Source organism: Bemisia tabaci, chromosome 2, assembly GCF_918797505.1.
Source record: "Bemisia tabaci chromosome 2, PGI_BMITA_v3".
Taxonomy (NCBI): domain Eukaryota; kingdom Metazoa; phylum Arthropoda; class Insecta; order Hemiptera; family Aleyrodidae; genus Bemisia; species Bemisia tabaci.
Window position 1 is genome coordinate 19,523,104 of NC_092794.1, and position 22,216 is coordinate 19,545,319.

Here is a 22,216-nt window from a genome sequence, read left to right on the forward strand (position 1 = left end):
GGTTCAAGCTCAATGTTGTGATGATTTCAATTCGCTGACGCCGTGCATTCGAATTGTTTCGGGCTGAAAAAGGCACGCCCGCTCGCGCACACTATGCACAGTGCCTTCGACATCCTGGGAATACTTCCAACGCTACACCGTCACGCAGTGGTGCTCACTCCGGCAGGCGCAGTATAGGCAATTTGCGCGTCGGGACGTGTGTATAACGGTGTAGCGTTGGAAGTATTTCTACGGTGTCGAAGGCGCTGTGTATTGTGTGTGCGGACGGGCGCGCCTTTTCTGACCCGCAATAATTCGAATACGCGGCGGCAGCGAATCCACACAGTCCATCTACGATCTACGGATCGGGCGGTCTCAGATGAGAATTATTTTTCTTTTAATATTTACTTGGTTAAAGTCATAAGCTGGATGCTTGGAGGAGCAATATGATCTCTTCATAATTTTCCCTCCAAGCATTTCATTCCTGTGCACGCCTGGAAACACTGGCAGGGATGCTAAAACCTACGTCTTTCACTGCGATTTTCCAGGAACAACGCAATTTTAACGCTAGTACGATTTCTTTTTTTGTGCATGTGTGTGGCCTTTCTATTTTTTCACACGATCATGATCTCGCACTCGGGAAGTTTTTACACCCACGTAGCGATGAAGATTGAGGAGCGGTCTGGCCCCCATATATCCTTCTGACCCTATCGGGGAGGGGGGGGGGGGGGCAGTATGAATGAATTCAAAGGTTGCCCTAGTGCAAAGTTTCATTAGAAAGGTGGGTTTTGTAGCTGTGCAGCTCAAAAATTAGTTGGTTCCAGCAGGTCTTCATTATGAAAAATACTAAGTATAATAAAAATAAATATTTTTGGTAGAAGAAAGAATCCCACAGTTAAGGCCACCCAACTCAGAGTGCCGGGCAGGGTCGAATTACTCGGGAGGCCAATTTATTGGCCTTGGCTGCATGATCCTGAGCCTCTTTTCCCTAGAACCAAAGTTTGCAATGCTTGCCTTTATTCTTTAGTGACTAACTATTTTTTGTTCGTAGATCGGCAAACGCAGCTAAGTCCTGTTGTTATGTGTGGCCCAGCAGACCTTGTATTCAAGAAGCCCGTAGTTTTAAATGTTCACCACTGCGCAAGTTTGAAACATGGCCCTTGGGCGGTTACCTTGCTCTCGAGCAACTCACCACAAGATACCTCGTCTTCATCCATTTGGCAGGTATGTTCATGATTGTCAAATCAACAGTTTTACTCTGAATTTTGAAGTTGACTTTAAAAATGTGAAGAAAATTTCAATTGTCTTTAAAGTATATTCGAAAATTCAAAGTATAGAGGATGGAGCATCACATGTTTTATTTTAGTGAAAAAACGTCCGTTGTCCTATATTGAGTTCCATAATTGCAGTGGTTTCTTTTGCCCCACAGCACTATCAATTATTGATAAAACTTAGGGATGTGCCACAAGTCACTGCCAAATTGTATTACTTACATCTTGAACAAAATACAAAATCCTTTGGAGAAAAGGGTCAGTGGTATCACGATGTAGATTCGGAACCATAAGAATAAGTGCTCACAACTTAGCGTATCAGTACTCTCTACTCGCCTTTCTCTAATGCAACTTATCTGTAACCACAAATTCAATTCATAGTACTATTTATTTATTGGTCTGATCTTTTTGTCATTACAGAAAGTTGTAGCCATTGGAGAGGAAACTATCAACACACCTGTATTTATACAGATAGATGCAAATCAAGCTTTTCTCATCACAGACCACTTGTCAAGGTTTGTTTTGGTAGGAGAAGCAATTAGTCCATTGAGTCCACCGGTAAAATTGTTACGTTTAGCTGTTTTTGCGCCTTCTCCTGCAGTATCTTCACCACCTATGGACTACAGTATACGAGTTTACACTTTAGAAGATACTCTTGCAGCTCTTGAGGTAATTATCATCCAGCATGGTTTTCAAAATAAAAGGTGAATATCGATAATATCTGGAGTCAGCTCTTACAGCCCTCCTCCCCACTAAAATTTGTGCCAACGCCATGATTTTTTTGTAAACTTCTCCTTGTCATGAAAAAAGCCTTTGGCTTCAGCTGAAGCTCCTGAGCTAATGTTTTACTTGCAAAAGTCCCTGACTTTTCCAAGTCGGCATGTATTCCCTGACTTTCCAGGTTTTCCTTACTGCTAGAAACCCTGCTAGTAATCATAAGCTTGAGACAGAACCTTGCACAGGTATCAGTGGAGCTGACCAAGGCATCGGACTTCTAGTATCATTATCGAAAAATGAGTTTTCTTTCCCAGAGGTGATGGACAACCTGTCTCTAACATGAAAATGTAAGGGTAGTGATCAAATATGGAATGAAGGTGCATTAATGACTTAAAAGATGGAAATTTGAATAAAAGAAGGGACATAAATGTGATAGTTGATGATAAGGTACAAAATATAGACAGGAATTTGGCAATCTTTGATATCGTTTTAATGAAGATTTTCTTTGTCCATTACAGGGAGTGGTACGACTAGAACGTAAACTAGGAGGATGCCTCCTGGATAAACCAAAATCCTTAGTTTTTCAAGATGGGGGTGCTAGTTTATGCCTGAGTTTAGAAGACATAGGTCCAGGATGGCGAAGTAAACCACAAGCGGAGTACCAAGAAATTCCTTTCCACCATGTGTGGAACTGCACGCAAACAAACCTACACTGCTCTTTCACACTCGAGTGCACGGATAGGATGGCAACCTCTGTGTCTTTCCGAGTTATTGCCAGTCAAAAAGGCTCGCAAGTTCACAAGCAAATGTTCCGTGTCAGCCTAGAGTTCAGGAATGACTCTTCCGCCTCTTCTGTTGTGAGTGAAGCTTTTATATCTACCTCTTATATTGTTAGAAAAGTGAAAGAAAATAAAGACCTACGACCAAAAATTAAAATAGGATAAAAAAATTTAAAATAAAACTCTCAGTTGAAGGGTGTTGCTCTCAAAGTTTGATTTTACATTTTAAGCCTATAAAATTCCAAGTAAGAGTACCTTGTGCCCTGAAAATACCATGATATTTAAAACAGATAACTGAAATATTCGACATTGAAAGCTCTTGTTTTATGGTTTTAAATGGAATATGTCATACTTCTTAGAACTGTTTGGAGAAATGAAATCTTGAGGCTCTGCAGTTTTAAATTAGTGAGCCCCTATCGTTAAAAATGGATCCTAATCCCAGAGTAATGAATCATTTTCCAATGTGAGGTTCCTGTATAGTAACGTCGGTTTTCTAAAACTAACCATGTGCTTTTATTTTCAGGTTTCTAGTAGTCCAATTGTGAACCGACCTAGCCGAACGGTAACCTCTAGTAGCGGTTGTGGGTCCAGTGTCACCACCTGTGATATGCAACCTTTTAGGTACATCATTATATATTACTAAAAAGAATACAAAAAGACTTTTTGCCTTAAAGCAGAAAATTATTGACTTGAAATTAAAATAGCATAAATTTTGTTGAAACCTGGATGTTGAATTTAAAGTAATAAAATGTTTAATGAAAAATGACTCAAGATAATTCTGAACAAGACAAAGTATTGAGAAACTTTTCAGGATATTATCTGATTGGTAAAATCTGAGAGAAGGGAGAGGGAGGGGAAGTTACCCTCTGATTAGAAATAATGCAAGATACAGAGTGAAAACTCTTGCTCTTGTCTTTTAACTCAGGTTTGGTTATTACATCGAACATCTGACTGTCAAGAATTATTGTAGCTGTTCATCCCATTTTAGTTGTGCGTAAAATTGATTCATGAGACAAGGAAATTAAATGGAAGAAGAGCAATAATGCCACACAGAAAGTATCGTAATAACAAAAATTATTGCGGATTGATTGATAGACTAGACAGAACCTCTAATCAAACTTCGAAGCTATCCCAGAGTGACCTTAAAATTTCAAATGAATTCACACACTTAAGACTACAGAAAGCTTTATTTTCTTTTTTTCTGCTTTCCGTACCTCTAATTTTTTTAATTTGATACACTGTTTTAGGTTCAGTCGATCGCTGCGAAAACAACTGTGCCAGTGCCTTGACCCGCCAAACTCAAGATCGAATGATTGGCGAATGTTAGCTCAAAAATTGAATGTGGACAGGTATGTAGTTTTGTTGTGTTTGCTCATGTGAGCAAGGGGTCATAAGTTTCCTCCTCCATATCATATTTTGGAGCACTCAAGAGTATAAAAGATGAAACTGCAGGGATCTTGCATTATTATTTAAGCATCTGAGCTTAGGTATTTAAATTAAAAGCTGCAACTTACAAACTGCTCGAGGGTAGAGTGCTCTTCTAGAATTATTAATTTGTAATTTTTTTTTCAAGCTTTTATGACGAGAAAAGATGAAAAAAGAAAATTCAGATGCAAGAATAAGCTTTTTTTACTTGATGAGATTTGAAGGTAAGTGTAATGAAAGAAGTTTGTGAGAACAGCTTCAAGAGTAAAATACTACTCAAAGATTTCAAAAATATGTGATGTATACAGAACTTCAACTGCAAATATTTTTTAGTGGAATATATTCAAAATACGAATTTCTTTTGAATATTACTTGTTTCAAACCTGATAGAATGAAGATAGCTGTGAAATACTGAATGAAAGAGATACTCATGTTTCTAGCCTTTAAGAAACGGTTGCATTGCCATTTCCTTAATCTTCTTTGAATTTTTCAGGTATATCAATTATTTTGCTACAAAACCAAGTCCGACAGAGCATATTTTAGACTTGTGGGAAGCAAGACATCGTGAGCCAAGTGCAGTGACCGACCTCCTGAATATCTTCCGCATAATGGGTCGCAACGATGCTGCCAGTCATTTGGAGAGGGAGTTGGGTCCTTGGCTTTAATTTAGCCATGTTTCATGCATAAGTTGTTTAAAAAGGATAACTTCAGACTATTGTGGTTTTTCAATAACTCTGAAGGCTAGTTTCTTGTTAAAACTTTGACCTTTTTTATTCAGTTTCAAATTTTCTTTGCTACGTAATAGTTGTTAAGTCTGCTTCAATGAGAGATTGCCATAATAAATGAGGGCATGGAAATCTAATCTCTTTTATCTGTTTCTTTTTTGAGATGTGTTCAATTTCAAGAGAACTTTTTTAATTTGACCTCTTGAAGAAGATGAGAAATGGAATTCACTACAATTTTTGCGCAGTTGAATCAAACAAGTCTTAACGACTCAACCATTATAAATTCTTCAGACCAATCAACATTTTATAATTTTATTTTGATGTAGATTTTTTGAAAGTGACCATGTACTTTCGGCTTTTTTGAGCGCTTTAAATTTGTGCTTGCTGATGAGACAGAGCTCCTGCTGTGTTAGGAAACAGTATACTACTCCCTTAATTTACTTGCTCAGTTGTCGATTTCTATCTGTTTATTGTAAGGCTTGGACTTGACGAGTGAAATATATATCTTTGCTCTTAATAAACCAAAGAACGATATCTCTGTGAAACAAAACTGTGCTGAGAGAATTTGTTATTGCCAAAGGCAATGATAGAATTAAATTACATCAATTTTTGCCTTTACGCATATTATAAATAAATTCATGCTTAAGTGCTCCAGAAGGTTAGTTGACTCAATGTTATATCATTTGAGCCCTTAACCAGTCAAACATTTCCTTTGAGCTTTCCTCAGCATTCCACTTGTAAAAGTTGCATCAGCCCTGGAATGATCTCAAACTAACATATTCAGAAGGCAGATTTCATCATTGCTCATCACTCGTTAAAATAAAACAAAATAGGAAATTATCAATTCAGTCATCACATTATTACCAATACTGATTCTACCAACTTGATGATTTCTGCAAAGGGACAAATTTACACTATCACAATCTTCTCTATTCATCAAACTTTTAGTAAGCACTTTCAAGATGTATACAACAATTTAGTTGTTGAGAATTAATGAACAATGTCTGGAAGCGAACATTTGAAAATCAAAATACTCATTGAAGATAGATTTGCACTAAAATTATAATGTCAAACAATAAATATATTTTTTTGTATAAAATGTTTTGTAAATTTTTTAGTTTGTTATCTATTCTGAGCTTTTGTTTTTGTAGATTGAATTTATACATAGCGTTTATGTTTTGTACATACATTTGTGTATAGTCGAGAGAGTTAAACAATGATTAGACAAAAAGTCGAGAGAAAAATATATTGATGTATTTTGGGGCTGCGGTTTATTCCTAAAGCAACGTGTCCTCTTGAATTTTAAAATTTGCGTTACGAATTTATTTTGGTTTAGTTTGTGGCAACGGTGCTTCAATTTTGTTCTTTTTTAATACTTTGTTAAAACAATCAATGAAGAAGTTTGTTACTCGTAGTGTTTTAAACTGTCTCTCTTTCATTTTTTATGTTTATTTACCTATTCATTTGTACTCTGAAAATGATGGTGGAGCATTGTACAACAATGTAACAGATCATGACCAGAGCATGGAAAATTAGTGGGTGTTTTGTAGATTGTAGATCTGATTTTACTTACATTTTAGGCTTGAAAAGTTGTGTTTTAGAAACTGAGTGACCCAGAGTTAGCATAAAATTTTTTGAATCTCCTACCAATCATCATGATTGAAAAAACCATTGTTGGTCTATATCTCTGCGTTCACTGACAATCTTATTCGTTTAATTTCTGGATGTTATCCACTTTATAGTTAAAACGGATTTTCTTTCCTTTGCTAAATTATTTATGGAAATTCACATGTTATGTTAATTGAAGATTTCATTGCCTTATTCCTAATTTTAATTTCCTTGCAGTGATCCCACCCCTATCGTGACATTGGGTAAAGTTTCGATACATAAAGACTTTAATAACAAATTAGTCTCTCTTTCCTACACACTGCCGTTTTAGAGACAAATTCAGTCTCTTTATTTACCGAAGCTTCATAAATTAGATATGTGATCAATGATGAGTCAGAGCTGTCTTTACTACACTATTTCATTCATTAATTGTGTTTTCTCTTTGGTTTGAAAGTAATTTTTACAGTCATAAAACTTTGGCATTGGTCTTCAGTAACTTTAGCTGGACTTCATCTTTTCATCAATTATGTGTATTAAGCGAATAGCCAATGGATTTTTTTTTTTAATTCAAAACGTCAACCACCAAAGCTTTTTGGTCTCTTTCTAAGTCTTTTTTAGTGAACCACTCTTGCTCTATCCTGATTTCTACATTTTTTGCCGGTTTCCTGCATGTGTCAACTTGCCGCTTCTTTCGCCAGTTTCAATAAGCCTTATGGGACCAGTCACTGCAGGCCTTTACCAGCCGGCAAGGTAGTTAATCTAAATTGAGTATCAAAATTAAGAATTTTAATCCTCTTGTTTAGAAATTAATGAAAACTCAGTATGATTTGTGCTTCACACGATGTAATATGAAAAAATGTTTAAAAAAACAGCATCACTTTCATTGTGAGGTACAGTAAGTGACATGTTAGGTTATTTTGAATTTATTACATATTTTACCATGTCATCTACAACTCTACAACTTCTAAATGAGGCCACTTATCCTTTGTTCATTGTTTGTTTACATTTTTGTGATTTTCGAAGAATTTTGATCAAATGTTGATCATTCCTTTTGCTATTTGTAGAACTTTAATCTTATGAGTATGTACCACTACACTCATACATACTTACTCCAAAATATATAATAAGCCTCACAAACGTTACAATTGAATGTTTCAAGATAAGGACCTTTTCGATTCCTCCTCCCCCCTTTTTTTTGCTGCACTTCCAGTGTAGAGCTTTATTCCTATTTGGACCACCACATAATTAGATTTACTCATAAATGAGTCAGAACTATCGAATTTAAAGACATTTCCAATTTTCTCCTTGTTTTTTTATGCATGTATTTTCATTAATAAACAAATTCAAAAATTAAAATTTTTGCAATTTTTAAGCACGTTCCGATTTTATCAAGATGTTCACCATGATCAAATTGCAAAATCAATGTAAAGGGAGGAAAGTGAAATAAAAAGAAACTCGCTTGTGGCTTCACTTACTTTAAGATCCAAATTTTTATTCTTATGACCATTTCATCCAGCCACAATCATTGCTATCTAAACAACAAGTGTGACAGCATTGCTTAGTTAAAATGAAGTGATCTGAAAAACTTTGTCCTTTACATATAGGATTAAAATTTAAGAAACCAATGATAGACATGACATGATACACATCCAAAATGGATTCAATGAGAGGAAACTGTACCTTCATAATAAATGGTTAACTTCCAACTTCACAGCGTGGTATGACGGCTCATTTTTTTTCTCTTTTATGTCAAATGCAGGCAGTTTAGTGAGTTTAATCCTTAAGCAAGACTGTTTCATCACTCCTTGTCTATTTCCATTTATTCTTTTTATTTTTATTCTTTTCGTTGAACTGTTTTTCATTACTTTCATATACTCCCAAAATATGTTTTTTCATATTTTTATCGGACACCTCTTAAAATCTCTAGGTCAGCCCCTCTGATATGGAACTGAACTGCATTTAAAAATGAAGTTATTGGCTGCTCTGATTTCTTCGGAAATGCATGCCAGTTGTCAATTTTTTTTGTCACTGAGTTTAATCTAAGTTTCTGTAATTTGAGGTAAATAATTTTAAAAAAATGTAAAAATAAAGAAAAATTGCATTTCTACCCACTGTTTTTTTCTTTGTATTACTACCGAAACATTTTCTAAAAATAAGTCCTGAAGTAGAACTTACTTATAATGATCATTTTTTCTCTGTGTAACCAAGTGACTGCTCCCTCACTTATTATTACTTCGTAATAATGATCAATGAACTGACAGAGATTGAGAATAAAAGGAGGTAGATAATCTATAATAAGCTCAAAGAAAAGAAAGCTATATGCATATGTACATAGAAATCGTCTATTACTGCTCTGATGACTTTATAAAAAAATTAATGAATTAAATCATACTAGAAAGATTCTTTGCCAAGTGGGAGAAATGACAGTACTTGTGCTTTTAAGGTTCATTTAAGAATGAAAAGAGCTGTATCTCTAAAACTTTTGTCTCTTTCTTCAAGAGACTTTTGACATATTTTGCTACATTCCATGGTATTGGGACATTCACTGCACTATCACAAGTCGAAGTGCATGCGTGTCAAAATATTATGTTGAAGTGCAACACAAAGCTACTCCTCCCTTTCCCTGCCCTTTTTTCATAAAAATACTGATCAGCTGGCTCAATTTCTCTCTCGTATGTGACAAGCCATGAATTGGCAGAAAGGTATCCTGGCAGATTTGCAAATGTGTAGTATGCTAACCAAGGATACATCTCCATACCTCATTTTCCAAAGAATGCCTCATGTTCTTCAAAGGATGCACAAAAAATGATTTTTAATTATTCACTTGACTTAACTTATCCTGGATAAACTTCTGGAGTAATAACCACTTCATATCGCCTGTGATCTCGGACAATTGTCATCTTTAATGTTGGGCTGGACTCCGAAAATTCATAAACACTGTTGGCGTTTTGAACTGGCTGACCATTGATATGAGTGACAATATCGCCCGGCCTGAGTCCACTCCTATTAGAAAGAAGAAAAAAAGGAAATTTTATGGAAGGAAAATCTGGAAAATAACTTAAACAAGCAGGGAAGTTCTAATATGTTCGTATTAGAGAAGCGCTCAGCTGTTTTCTATGAAGGCACGTTTTTAAATTCCCCGAAGGAGATGAGCACCGTTGAGATGAGAGAATTCGCTCACTAAAATTTTGACTGTCAGTTTAGAGAAAACTACACTACTGCTAAAAAAATAATGTGTAGAAAACCTGATATATCGTCCTCCATACTTTGACATCTGAAGTTTAAATAAAGGTATCACAGATCAATTTATTCTAAAGATGTCAGGCCCCTCTCCACCATCTTTTTCTTGAGCTGGTGCGCCATTTAAACGCATTGTCACCGATAAACTAGAATTCCCGAGGCAGATAGAAATCAAGAAGCACTCCCTATCAGCTGACCGCTTAAAATAAAGAGACATACTTGGTTACTCGTTTTTACAATTATTATAAATTGACAGGGACGTAAGAACATAATAATTCCAGAAGCCAACGAATGCTCTTTTCAAATTTTGATAAGATTCAGATGACGGAAATTTCCATTTATCTAGAGGAAGGTATCATTTTAAACCGAAATCATTATTTAAACTTGAAGAAAAAGAAATATTGAAAAAAAAAAAAGAATACTATCTTTTAATGAGGAAAAGAACATATGACTAAAAATAGATAGTCCCATTTTTCATTATAAATGATTGCATAGAATTTCTGATCAAAATTTTCAGGAATCATGTAGGTTTATCGGAGATGGACCTCTGAGACTTTTGGCTTCACACCACAAATTCGGATCCTATCACTGAATTTCTGATCTTAGGAGCTCAGATGGATCTTATTTGGTGGAATTGGAAAATCTTAGATTCTCTGTGGAATTAGCTTTAGGAGACAAAATTTTCCTACTTATCAAAAGACATATCACAGTTTTGAAATCCTTTAAAAGATCACCCTCAAACCGAGGCAAAAAGCTCTACTAGTCTGCTGGTTCGCGCGATCGGCGAAAAATGCACATTTGATGAACTCTCACCAATGGCTAAAAAACATTTGTTTTTGGCAGTTACTTAACTCGTCCAAAAATATTGTCGATTCATAGCATTTTTCCACAAAGCTCATCTGTTCATGCACTTTTCTCGTTATGCGCGGAGTGTTCAAAAACCTTTGTTTTTTTAAGATTATATAAATTGCTTTCTTTAAAATATAAAAAAATAAAAATTATTTCAAAACAAGCAGAGTGGTGTGGAAACTCGGTGCAACAAAGTGAGGCGCTATAGGAACTTACCTGTGAGCTGGAGATCCTATAATGACTTTCCAAACTAAAATTCCAAATTCAATATCGTTTGGTATAGAATGTTTTCTATCTTTAAGCTCATGTAAAATAGACGGAGTTAGTGTTATCATTGTGATACCCATGTAACGCCGTGGAGGAACACTGTCAGTTTTTACATCTGTGGGAAAATGTTAAAAATGGAATTAGTAAAATTAACAAGGATGAAAAATAATTTGCTGAGAGATAATGCTGAAAAGTGAAAATCTTCATAGTAGATAATAGATAATATTCAAAAGTAGATTTACTGAATGGAAAGAGAGACATAAGCTGTAAGCAAATTCTTCTTTCACAATCTAACACACTTTATTGCAGAATCATGCAAAAACCAAAATTTTCTTTAGACTGATCATTGCAAAACTAGAATTAGACCGCACTATAATTACGCTTGATTCATTATGCTTATTTCATGTTAACGTGTTGTATGGAGAAGCTGAAAAAGGAGTTGCGGATGCAATTTTCAGCATCAAAAATTTCATAGAAACAATTGAACCTCCCGTTCACAAGAAAAACCAGAGCCTACTTGAATCAAATTGCACACTGCAGGAGCTTTGGCAGGCTTTTCAATACACAATGTTACTCCCCACCCTATGTTGTTTGAGGTGTAAATACATAATTTGCAATAGCTGAGCTGAGGCATAGAGATTGAGGTTGTCACATTTTAACACTAGAGAGACATTTTTGGTTATTTTCAGTGTGCGATTTAACTTTGGTAGATAATGGTTTTTTTGAGAGCGGGAAGTTTGAATTTATGCATCAAAATATGGTTTATATCTTGGTTGGGAGTTGTCTTCATAATTTGTTGTACAAATCGTGTCCAAGATGAAGTTTTGAAGAGAACCTCCCGTCCACTGGTCCGCTGAAATGATGTTATACGAATAAGAGTATTTATAAAGGAGGGTAGATTGCGTTTTCTTTACAATAAAGTAAAATTATGACAAACCTTTTTTCCTCTCTGTAGCACGAGCAAGGAATTCTTTGGCGTAGTCAATAGGAATAGCAAATGAAATACCAGCTGTTACTTTCATAGCATTGATACCGATGGCTTCACCATCTAAATTTACTAGAGGACCTCCAGAGTTACCGAACTGAAAGTAATATCCAGTGTGAATTATTGGAGTTCATCAAAAAAATTCAATGGTCAGCAGTTTTCCTTTCGGATGAAAGAGCAAAAAAAAAAAAATTCCAAAAAGCAAGTGAGGAAGAAAAATTCAGCTATTGACATGCAATAATTGCTATAAAATTCTGGACGGTTACATTTTGTGAAATACTTCTGCAGCTCTGACACTGAGTCTTTGTTTGAGAAAGCAATGGTGTTACTTGTTGGAGAGAAAGAAACTTTTGATCCTGAAGGGCAAAGAATCGAGCAAAACTTGATCCTAAAACAGTTGAACCTTAATAATTAGAACCTTGATCACTAACGATTGGCTCAAAAAGTTGATAAGAAAATGGCCATTCTCTTCCACTGAAAGCTAAAAATCTTGATTTGTCCATTAACTCAAAGAAATTTTTGGCTCACTTTGACCTCATTAACTTGAAGAAATTAGCGAATTACCTTTGTAGCTCCAAGTATTCTTCCGCATCTCAAGGAGTTACCTTTGTACCTCGAAGGTAGCGGAGAATTACGTATTTAACTTAGATGATTGGGGCTTAATTTTTTCTTAATATTTTCTAATATTTTTCTATTATTTTCATAATATGCCAATGTCCTATCCCACATCAGCCTCCGTGACCCGAATTTTTCATCTGCTGACCTCAATAACATAAAAGTTGAAGCCTCAGTAACTCAAATTTTCATCGCTTCTCATCAGCTTTGGCTGTCCAAGTTTCGCTGTACCCTAAAAACTTATATGCATTTGTTTCAATCATGGGTAACTTTTACTCTAATCACTTATGCCAAAGAGAAGTGTTTATCATAAACTTCTATAATTTTTATTCAATGATAATGTCACCTCAATCAAGGTACAAACCAACTCATATATAAATCAGTGGTGTGGCCTGCTTTGCAATGTATCGAGTGATCCACCATTTAAACCTATGGAAAAGGATCGATAAACAGGGTGTTTGCAACGAACACCTTAATAATCGATTCTTTACCATAGCTTTAAATGGGGAAATATCGATAATAGATTACTCACGCCACTGATACAAATTAATCTCATGTTATTTTTCCATGCAATTAAATATTTAATAAATCTTTAGATTTTAAATCAACATTCCTGTACTGCACTGCCACGGTTTAGAAAGGTGACTTTGCAATGCAGATGCAGATCTTTGGCAGCGAGTCCAATATTCTAGCTGGATGGTTGATCACAAACATTGAAGCAATGTTGGTACATGATAAGAACTGGTTTTTTGGCGATTTTATACTCACTGTGATGGCTGCGTCAGTCTGGATGTAATCCATGTTCTTATTCTTTAACCCTAGTTCATCCCCAGAACGATTGACTGTGCTTATCACGCCAGTTGTGATAGTATTGGAGAGATTCAGGGGAGACCCAATTGCTACAACAAATTCACCAGGTCTCAAATTTGATGATGTTCCTAATTTCATGACAGGCAGTTTTTTCTGAAATGGATCCAGAGGTAATCAAAGTAATCATGCAGACATTATGACCGAATTATGTAATGAGTTTCCACTTACAATAATCAGGAATTCCAGAATTAGATCAAAAATTGAAACTGTTATATTCTTGAAGTTCGAGCTACAGAAAAGTGGCTCTAGAAAAGAAAATGAATTGTATTAAGCTGAGCAATACATTTTGCAAAGGTTCTGAGCGGCAACGGCTAGTAACCGCTAGTACGGCTATCAATATTGATTTTGCACAATGTGACTGCATTTTGCAATAAGTAGGTACATGACTACTATCTCTGACTCATCTATAACAGAACCTATCTGCATAGGAAAAATACACATGGTTTGTGCAGTCGCAAAGATAAACAATTGAGAGCTTTTTGAGGATGTATCAAGCAATTTTCAAGACCTTTTCCGCAATTTTTTTGCAAGAGTCCTCCCTGTATTGCGACTTTTAATGATGAGAATTTCGTCAGTTTCCTTGTTTTTGTTCTTCAAACAGTTGAGCAATGCGAAAGTGCGGCATCGCTGCCACAGTCGTTGTGGGGGCTTTAAATCTGAGTCAGTGAATTTTGGTCCGCACAGAGGGTAGATCATGATTTGATCCATCCTACCTGACCATTTAACATCAAATGCTCTCTGATTTCTTCACAACAAGCATATTTTGCTGAGAAGTAAGGAAGAGTAAAATTAAAGCACTTTCCAAGCATCTTCCAAAAAATCAAGCACCACCAAGGCCTTGAAAAAAAAAAATTTAGAATCTAGCACTTTCTGAGCTGTATGGTTAAATTAACAGAATGTAAATAATGAAAGGTATCTCTACAAAGAATTAGAGAAATACATATCCTTACCGAAGCATTAATTCTAATAGTGGCTAGGTCTGATCTCACATCTACAAGCTCAACAATGCCAGTAACACAGGAGCCATCATGCATTTTGACCTGAAAATGAGGCAAGATTTAAAACTCAAGTTTAAGTGCGAGAGTAACAGAATGTGTGATTCTATGCCCAGGCAGTGATTTCTGCTGATTTTTGGGAGGAAATAGTTACTGTCCTAAGAATTCCAGAAAATATATAACAAAGAACCAAGATTTTTGTTACATCCACACAGAGGTAGGTGCCTACGTCAAAGGTTGTGGGAATAAACTACAGTTACATAAATTTAGGTTAATTCCATTATGCCTCGAGTGAGGCGCTGAAACATAAAAAACCTTTATTTGCAGAAATCTTGCTTTTTTGTGTCCCAAATTTGGTGCCTGTGCGGCACCGTTAAATTCATCTCTCTACTTTTTTCCCCCATTCTGTACTTACCAAAAGGCAACCTTTATGGAATTTGGACCTTAAAAATTTGGAAATGCAAAACCCAATTGCCATTGAACCCTATCCTTCTACAGATTATATTAAATTAATAGATGAAAAGAAGATATTTAACAGTTATTAGCAATAGAGAAGGAGAGGTAGAATAATATATATATTATCAGGCAATTTTTCATACTACCTATATAACATGAAAAATCTGTACTATTTTGAAATTAGAAGTACCTAGGTGATTCAATGGATGCTATATTTTGTGTCAGAGAGACATGCTATTTATCGCATCGATTGGTTCCATTTTTTTGGCTAATCATAATTTTTGTCAAATTTTGAGATCGCGATTTTGTTGTCAGGAGACAAAAGAATTTACTCACCAATTATGAAAAACAAATTCAACGTAATAAAGGTGTGGTTTTTTTGGAGGAAAAAAATCGCATTCGCGTGCAGTTTCGATATCAGTATCGAATGCGATATTTTCCCTCTAAAAAAACCTTGCCTTTATTACTATGAATTTGTTTGTCAAAATTAGCTTGTGAATTCTTTAGTCGCCTGACAACAAAATTGAGATCTCGAAATTTGACAAAAATGACGAGTAGCTGAAATAATGGAACAGATTGATGCAATATATCGTATGTCGTTCTGACACAATATATGGCGTCCATCAAATCATCTTAAATAAGTACATTAGGTTTTACTGATAATAAAACTTTGATACTATGGGTAGTTTCTTGGAGACAAAATAAATGGGATGACTCACAATTACAGGAGTATTGGGTCTGTTCATTACAACATGTGCGTTCGTCAAGATTAAGCCATCTTCTTGAACAATAAATCCAGATCCATTTGAAAGTGTAGCCGGAGCTCCTGTGAAGTAATCACGGCGGCTGAAAAAAAAATCAAATCAATACATATAATTAACACTGTGGTTTATACGTCATACCTAATTATGGAAGTCTAGCAGCAGCAAATATTTGCTAATTTTATGAGGCAAAATTGTAAATCTAGCTCCGATTCAGACTAATATAACTGAACGATCAATAAAACGCAATGTTCGATATGAAAATTGAATGCCGATTTTGACGTTCTGTGATGCGCAGCCAGGGGCACTATTTCAGAGTTTGTGTGGCCAGGCAAAAAGTGTTGGGTTTCCCCCCTCCTTGCTTATCTTTTTTTCAGTGTAGCAGCGAGTTGCGACAGTCATGTGTTCGGGGGAAATCATTGCTAACCTAACGCAGGTTCTTAGGCACTTTCAAAGGTCTTTCCACCTCCCTTCTTTTACTCATTGGTGCGGTAAGAGGTTTCACCTGGCCCAAGTCCATAATGCAGGAAAGAGCACACATCTGGCCTGCCCCCCCTTAGATGGCGTCCCTGTGTTAAGTTCAGCCTTAGTAGTAGTGATCACAATTTTCAAAATTAGGTACTTATGTAGGCAGTAGTATCTAAGGCAAAATGTATTCAACAACTGAAAAGGAATGTATTGTAGAAATTAAAACAGGATAATTAAGCTCATACTTACTGTGCATCTTTAATTTCAATCAGCACTACCGATGATGCAACATCCTCAACAACATCAGCAATAAAGTTAAATTTACTTCTAAAATTACCTTCTCCGCCATCTATCACTTTGGCAGCTTCAACTGAAGGGACGATTGAAATATTACTGTACTTATTCACGTAATGTAACAAACCCAGTCCACCAGATATTCCCAGTACACAGAGTAGGATTTTATTTCTTCTGTTACCAGCAGATGAGAATTCATTCGCCCTCTGCTCATGTTTGCAATGATTTCCAACACCACTTTTCAAACTTAATGCTCGAAGCAAAGGCACAGACAAATTATCTATAACACGAATTTGGAATTTTGAGAGTTTTAAAACACTTTTAATCGACATCGGCATCATGAGCACATTCTTTGCCGCTGAGGCATGACATGAAGGTGATAAGTGATAACGGAAAAACCACAAAATCAAAACAATAACAATACCACACAATACCGACTGCTACCACACCAGGGAAATTCGTGATTCGTGAGAGTGTAGTAGTGTACCCTGCGGTTGCTCACAGTTGTTTTATGAGCAAAACATAAAACTATGATTTGTTTTTTTTCTCAAATGCGTTTAATTCAAGAATCTAAGAGCTGAGTGTGCACCTTCTGATTCTGAACATGTGAAATATTACAATTTTGGCCATTACTAAAGGGAAATATTCCAGAAAAGTGGACTTAAGAGCTGGGAACTTTAACCATCCCCCTTCACCCATGCATACGCTTGGCGGGTTGCATTCCTCTTTCCCCACACAGACTGCTCCAAATTAAGTTTTGTTTTTGAGTGTGTGTGTGTCGCACTAGGTGGTTTTAAAATTTAGAAGAAAACACCCAGATCCGTAAATCCAAATTAAGTTGGAGATTTACAATTTTGGAGATATTCTACCGACAAAAAGGGCTAATTGTCACCATACTAAAAAATTTTTTGGGGGCTCCCAACAATTTTATCGAAGGGCAACCCCCCCCCCCTCCTTTGTAGATGGGTCCCCTGAAGTCAATCTTAAGCAAATTATGATATGCAGTTCCTTTAGATTTCAATAAAATCATTTTAAAAATAAAACATTTATGCAGATTTTTTTTCGCTCTCTCTCTAAACCCAGTGTGTGAAATACCTTCACCACCTCCGTCCTTGTGTTTCATTTTAAAAAAACTGAACGACTCAAATCGAAGCAAGATTAAAAAATTTACATTGGATTTAATTCACTCAAGTCAATAAAACTTCAGTAAAAACGGGGGAGGGGGGTGATTAGGTGTTTTTTTTTCCCTGCTGTCCCGTTTTTGGGAAATGAAAAACAAATAACACTCATTTTTTTTGGATTTTTTTTTATTAAAGTCCAAATTGAAAAGGGGAAAAAGATGAGTTTACTTTTTTTAAACAAAAAAACCTCTTACTTATATCAAAAGAAATAAATATTGCGAGGATCAACAAGAAATAAATTAAGACAATCTTACAAAACATAAATACTTAAAAATCTAAAATTTTCTGGAACATTTTCTACAGATCATAATAATTACAAGCACTACAATACATTATACCTATGTGGCTTTGAAGGAGAGAAACATATGGGTGATCTTATCTTCCTTCATATGTGTTTTTGTTACTTTAGGAGAGCAGAAAGAAAAATCCCTTCAAGGGAGGGCAAAACTTGTTGGTTGGACATTAAGTCTACTAACCCTTTTCTCAGCTTTTGTTAAGGAAGAACTGATCACGTCTTTTTAAAAAATTTGAAACAAATATATTTAAATTAACAAAAATAAATTAAAATAGAAAAAACTTAACTCTAAAAAATTTAAAATCAACAAATTCTGTTAAATTACAAAAAATGACACAAGTCTTTTCGACGAAAGTCCTGCAAAGAAAGCACTAGTATTCGTTCCTAATTTTTATGTAGCATTTCCTGCATGAACTTTGGCTGCAAGATACATAGACCAATTTTATGCTGCTGGTCATGTGAATATCACATGACGTGTGGTCCATTGTGAGTAGCTGCTGTCTGCCTTATCAAACTCTATTTGTATTGATCTTGGAATTTTGATTATTTTAAAGCCTTCCTCATTGAGTTTACATTCACACGTAAATCTATCCAAATATCCTGATTACGGTAGATGTTCCAAATATTACTCAAATATTGGACGTCAAATTGTAGAGTAAGATTTGATGTAACCAAGCTTTTCTGTTTGATTTGCTGTGCAAAACCACTCCTCATTGTTGAATGAGATTTTAGCATTTACAGGCAGTCCTGATCTATTCTATTTTGTTTGATTTTCTTCTGGAAAAGATTAATCTTGTGAGTGACTTTAATGAGTCATTGTACTTGAGCACTGTCACAAAACTTTGTGAGAAAAACGTTATTTGATAAGAATCCTTCCAAAATCAGGAGTCTCCTCTATACATTACATGCTAGTTGTCTCTGAATTTTTTGTATCATCTGCCGATCTAAAAATTTTTGCCTGAGAAATACAAAAATTGAGGAAACGATACTCATCAGTAACATCCAGACTTCGAACTTCCAAAATTGTGCTTCTTTCAGCCATTTCTCATTCCCGCAACTGAAATTGAAAAGGGGAAAAAATTGTCAAACCAAAATGCAAACAATGCAGGCCTGACAGGATAAAGAACCAATAAATTATAGTCTTACAATTAGTTGATGTTACAATTAGAGCAGCAAAAAATATTTCTAAACTTCTATATTACACTTCCATGGCTTACCTTTAAAAATAATATAGCTCAAGTTTAATTTCCTTTCAGAATTAGAAAGAATTCAGTGGAATCAGTGTAACAACATTAAACATAATCTTATTCCCTATTTTTCTCTCTCTTCTTCCCGAGAGAAAAGTAATTATAAAATTCTGACTTAAAATTTTAAGAATATATTCTGTAAAAGCCATGAGAAATATACAGAAAGTTTCGAGGAGATCTATTGGTATTGGCCATAGAAACGTGTGTTGGAAAAACATCACTATTTTTTGCTGCTCTATGACTGCTGCCATCAGAATAGAATTCTGTTGCGTGTGTTAAATTCATTAAAAATTTGGTGCAATGGAAATTTAGCAATTTAAGTATAAAAACCACAGAAATAATTTTCTAAGTTAAGCCATCTATTAACTTGAAACTCTTCTGTTGTCTCATTTATAAAACTTTGATGAGCACCAGCAAAACTGAGGCATGAAAGTGATTGAAATCCATGAATGACCAGTCCAAGCGACATTTTGCAGGAAATTTCAGAATCACTTTCCTTTAGGTAGAGGAGCAAGGCTCACTATGCAATCCTTATTTGATTTTCAACATTTATCAAATGAATGCACTACCATTCCAATTGATAATCACAATAAAATCTGGTCTTAAAGTACCTATTAAGATAAAGATGCTTGAGAAAAATGTGTGACTGTAAAGTTTCTAGATTTTCTGGTGACACTAGCATCAATGGAGATTTCCAGCATCACCTACTGTCTACAAACACAACTGCATAACTTAATTAGGATGGTACTATTTGTCAATTACGTATGATCAGGGCTCTAGAGCTGTCAGTTTTTTCCAAAGTCTGAATATCAGTTTTTCAATGACTAATGTAATTTTAAGGAGAAAAAAACCAAAGAGAACTAGATTACCTGCGGTAAACTTCATGCTTGGACACGAGGCATTTGACAACTTCCCTGTAGAGAGTCTGATCACATGCTGGAACACTATGGCTCCTCATTTCAAAATCTAGATGGGAAAAATAAAAATTAATAAAGAAACATTGAACATTTTGATTTATTAAATGATTTATTTATCATTTGTTCCAGCCAAAATTATATGCCATAGGTTTGGCTGGTTTTCAGATAGATGTGCGTGCTTTCTCTTATGATAATAGTTATGATGGAATAAAGGTTTTTAACAGAACATGACTTCAATGTTAATTCAATAACTCAGTTAACTGGACCATATTTTGCAATAGGGAACGCTTATTTCTGACTCTTCCTAGAAACAAGGTACGTGCCATTAGTTTCGCAATGCAGACAGGTGCTTTTATGGATGAGTCAGACATGGTAATTCTTAATTTCAAAATGTCCGTTGATACTTGAAAAAACTTCTGCTTTACTAGAGGCATATTAAAACATTACACCAAAGACAGAAAATTCTTCAGTACAGATTTAGCTGGTTTTTTAAATTTGATTACCTAATTTCATGTTTAAGTGAAGACAATCAAGTGAACTGAGGACGAGGATAAGCATTGGAAACTCAGCTCCTTGAGCACTCTTAGATGAAGCAATACATTTTTTGTATACAAATTTTCCACTCACTTAGATGAGTGAATTATTTGGTTTTTCTTCTCCAATCAAATAGTACTGAAAAGTCAAGCTGGATTATCACATCATACCTGTGCAGGGCTTGCATGGCTCCACAATTTTATACTCTTCATTGCGCCAACAAAACTCAACTGGTGTAGATAAGTTTTTTTCAGGAAGTTCTGGTCCTATCTGGTGATTTGAGGTCCACTCGCTTTCGTAAATTAGTGTCAGATACATGATCCTGGAAAGATTTAAACCATAATTGATTACAGAGAGTAAAATCGACCGTGTCATGTTACTTGTATAGAGATTTTCTATGTTCTCGAATTTGACTCTCCTACTGAGATTCTCTTGTTTTAAGTAACATATGTTTCTTGTCTAACATAATAATTCTTGCATGATGTTCTTTACTTATGCATCATACTATTATCTTGACAGCTGCTTTTCACAGAATTAAATGTAAAGATGTGAATACATTAAATAAAAATATTTGGAATGTTTGGCCTGTCTTCCCAAATTTTAGCATAAATTGATTGGAGGAAACCATTAAAAAATAATCTTTTGGACCAATTTAAAATAGAAAATTGATTGGTTGTTGATGGTTAAAAATATTAGATATGAAAGTAGTATTAGTGGTAGTTGTTATTTTGATTTTGCATTTTCCTTTAGGGTATTTCGTTAGGTAATAAATATCATTACTTTCATCACTACCTACAGATGATCGAGATGAAGCATCTGCAATGATTTCAAACAGGAGAACCAACAAGCGAGATATTTTGATGAAATTATGCAAATTGTACACCTTACTGAGTAAATGGTCAAGACGCCCCAAAATGGTGTTCTGCCATTCAAAGTCTCTGATTTATATGATTTAATCACTTCCTTATAGTCCTGTTTTTTATACATTTTGACTTCTGATATGTTGTAAAAAAGTACTTGATAACTTATACTTCATGACATGTAATTTAAATCTCCAATTTTTGAGGCATGTCGTTCACAAGTTTAGTTACCGATATGTAATGGTATGATTGCAAGAACGCACATCACATATTGGTTTGCAAAGTTGCGGACATCTTGTCATAGTTAGTATCTTGAAGGTAAAATCACCCAACAACATCCTTAAAAGCTTCCTGATTTCTTTTTCTCCGTGTGAAGAATAAGTGATACATGAAAATTTTGAGCAATAGCGTTGGTTTGTTCTCCATTGATAAGATCAAATGGGGGCGAAGATTTTGAGACGCTGCAAGTGCGACACCCGTTCGTGCAATTTCACTATTGTATTGCTCTCAAATGTAGTGGAAATATTTATTTATATGTATCATAGAAAGAGCTGAATCACACTCACCCTCCGAAGATCACGATTATGATGAGCATGTATTTGGATGAACATGATTCGATCATCACTTTGGTTCTTGCATTTTTCATCACAAGACATAGAGGAATTCAGATAATTTTCCAGGATATACAGAGATAGAGATGAGAGAAGATGGTACACGGAAAAAAATTAGAACATACATAGCACATAACAAAGCTGTTATTGCACGCAATTATTATTACTGGGGAAAATTATTACCATACTTTCTACTGTGATGAATAGAATGATGTAGCAAGTGTCACCTCACGAAAAAGCGATATATATCGATTTTTTCTCATTATT

General features: G+C 35.1%; 3 protein-coding genes across 3 annotated transcripts in view; 1 reads left to right on the forward strand and 2 right to left on the reverse strand.

The window, feature by feature from the left end:
- Positions 1–8,611, forward strand: part of unc-5 — a 204,358-nt gene extending 195,747 nt beyond the window's left edge. The window contains 6 exon segments of the mRNA XM_072296078.1: positions 1,031–1,203; positions 1,671–1,919; positions 2,486–2,824; positions 3,270–3,367; positions 3,994–4,095; positions 4,665–8,611. Of these exon segments, the coding sequence (XP_072152179.1) occupies positions 1,031–1,203; positions 1,671–1,919; positions 2,486–2,824; positions 3,270–3,367; positions 3,994–4,095; positions 4,665–4,836 (1,133 nt within the window). The 3' untranslated portion in view covers positions 4,837–8,611.
- Positions 5,423–16,699, reverse strand: HtrA2 (HTRA2-related serine protease). Its single transcript, XM_019059671.2, has 7 exons — positions 16,260–16,699; positions 15,501–15,627; positions 14,281–14,370; positions 13,229–13,423; positions 11,798–11,942; positions 10,810–10,975; positions 5,423–9,507 (listed from the first exon to the last, which is right to left on the reverse strand). Exons 1-7 carry the CDS (start codon positions 16,643–16,645, stop codon positions 9,339–9,341), a joined length of 1,278 nt encoding a protein of 425 aa, XP_018915216.2. The 5' UTR covers positions 16,646–16,699; the 3' UTR covers positions 5,423–9,338.
- Positions 16,700–18,305: 1,606 nt separating this feature from the next.
- On the reverse strand, positions 18,306–22,151 carry LOC109042741 (protein JTB). Its single transcript, XM_072296857.1, has 4 exons — positions 21,905–22,151; positions 20,649–20,800; positions 19,897–19,993; positions 18,306–18,837 (listed from the first exon to the last, which is right to left on the reverse strand). Exons 1-4 carry the CDS (start codon positions 21,982–21,984, stop codon positions 18,675–18,677), a joined length of 492 nt encoding a protein of 163 aa, XP_072152958.1. The 5' UTR covers positions 21,985–22,151; the 3' UTR covers positions 18,306–18,674.
- Between the last annotated feature and the right edge of the window lie 65 nt (positions 22,152–22,216).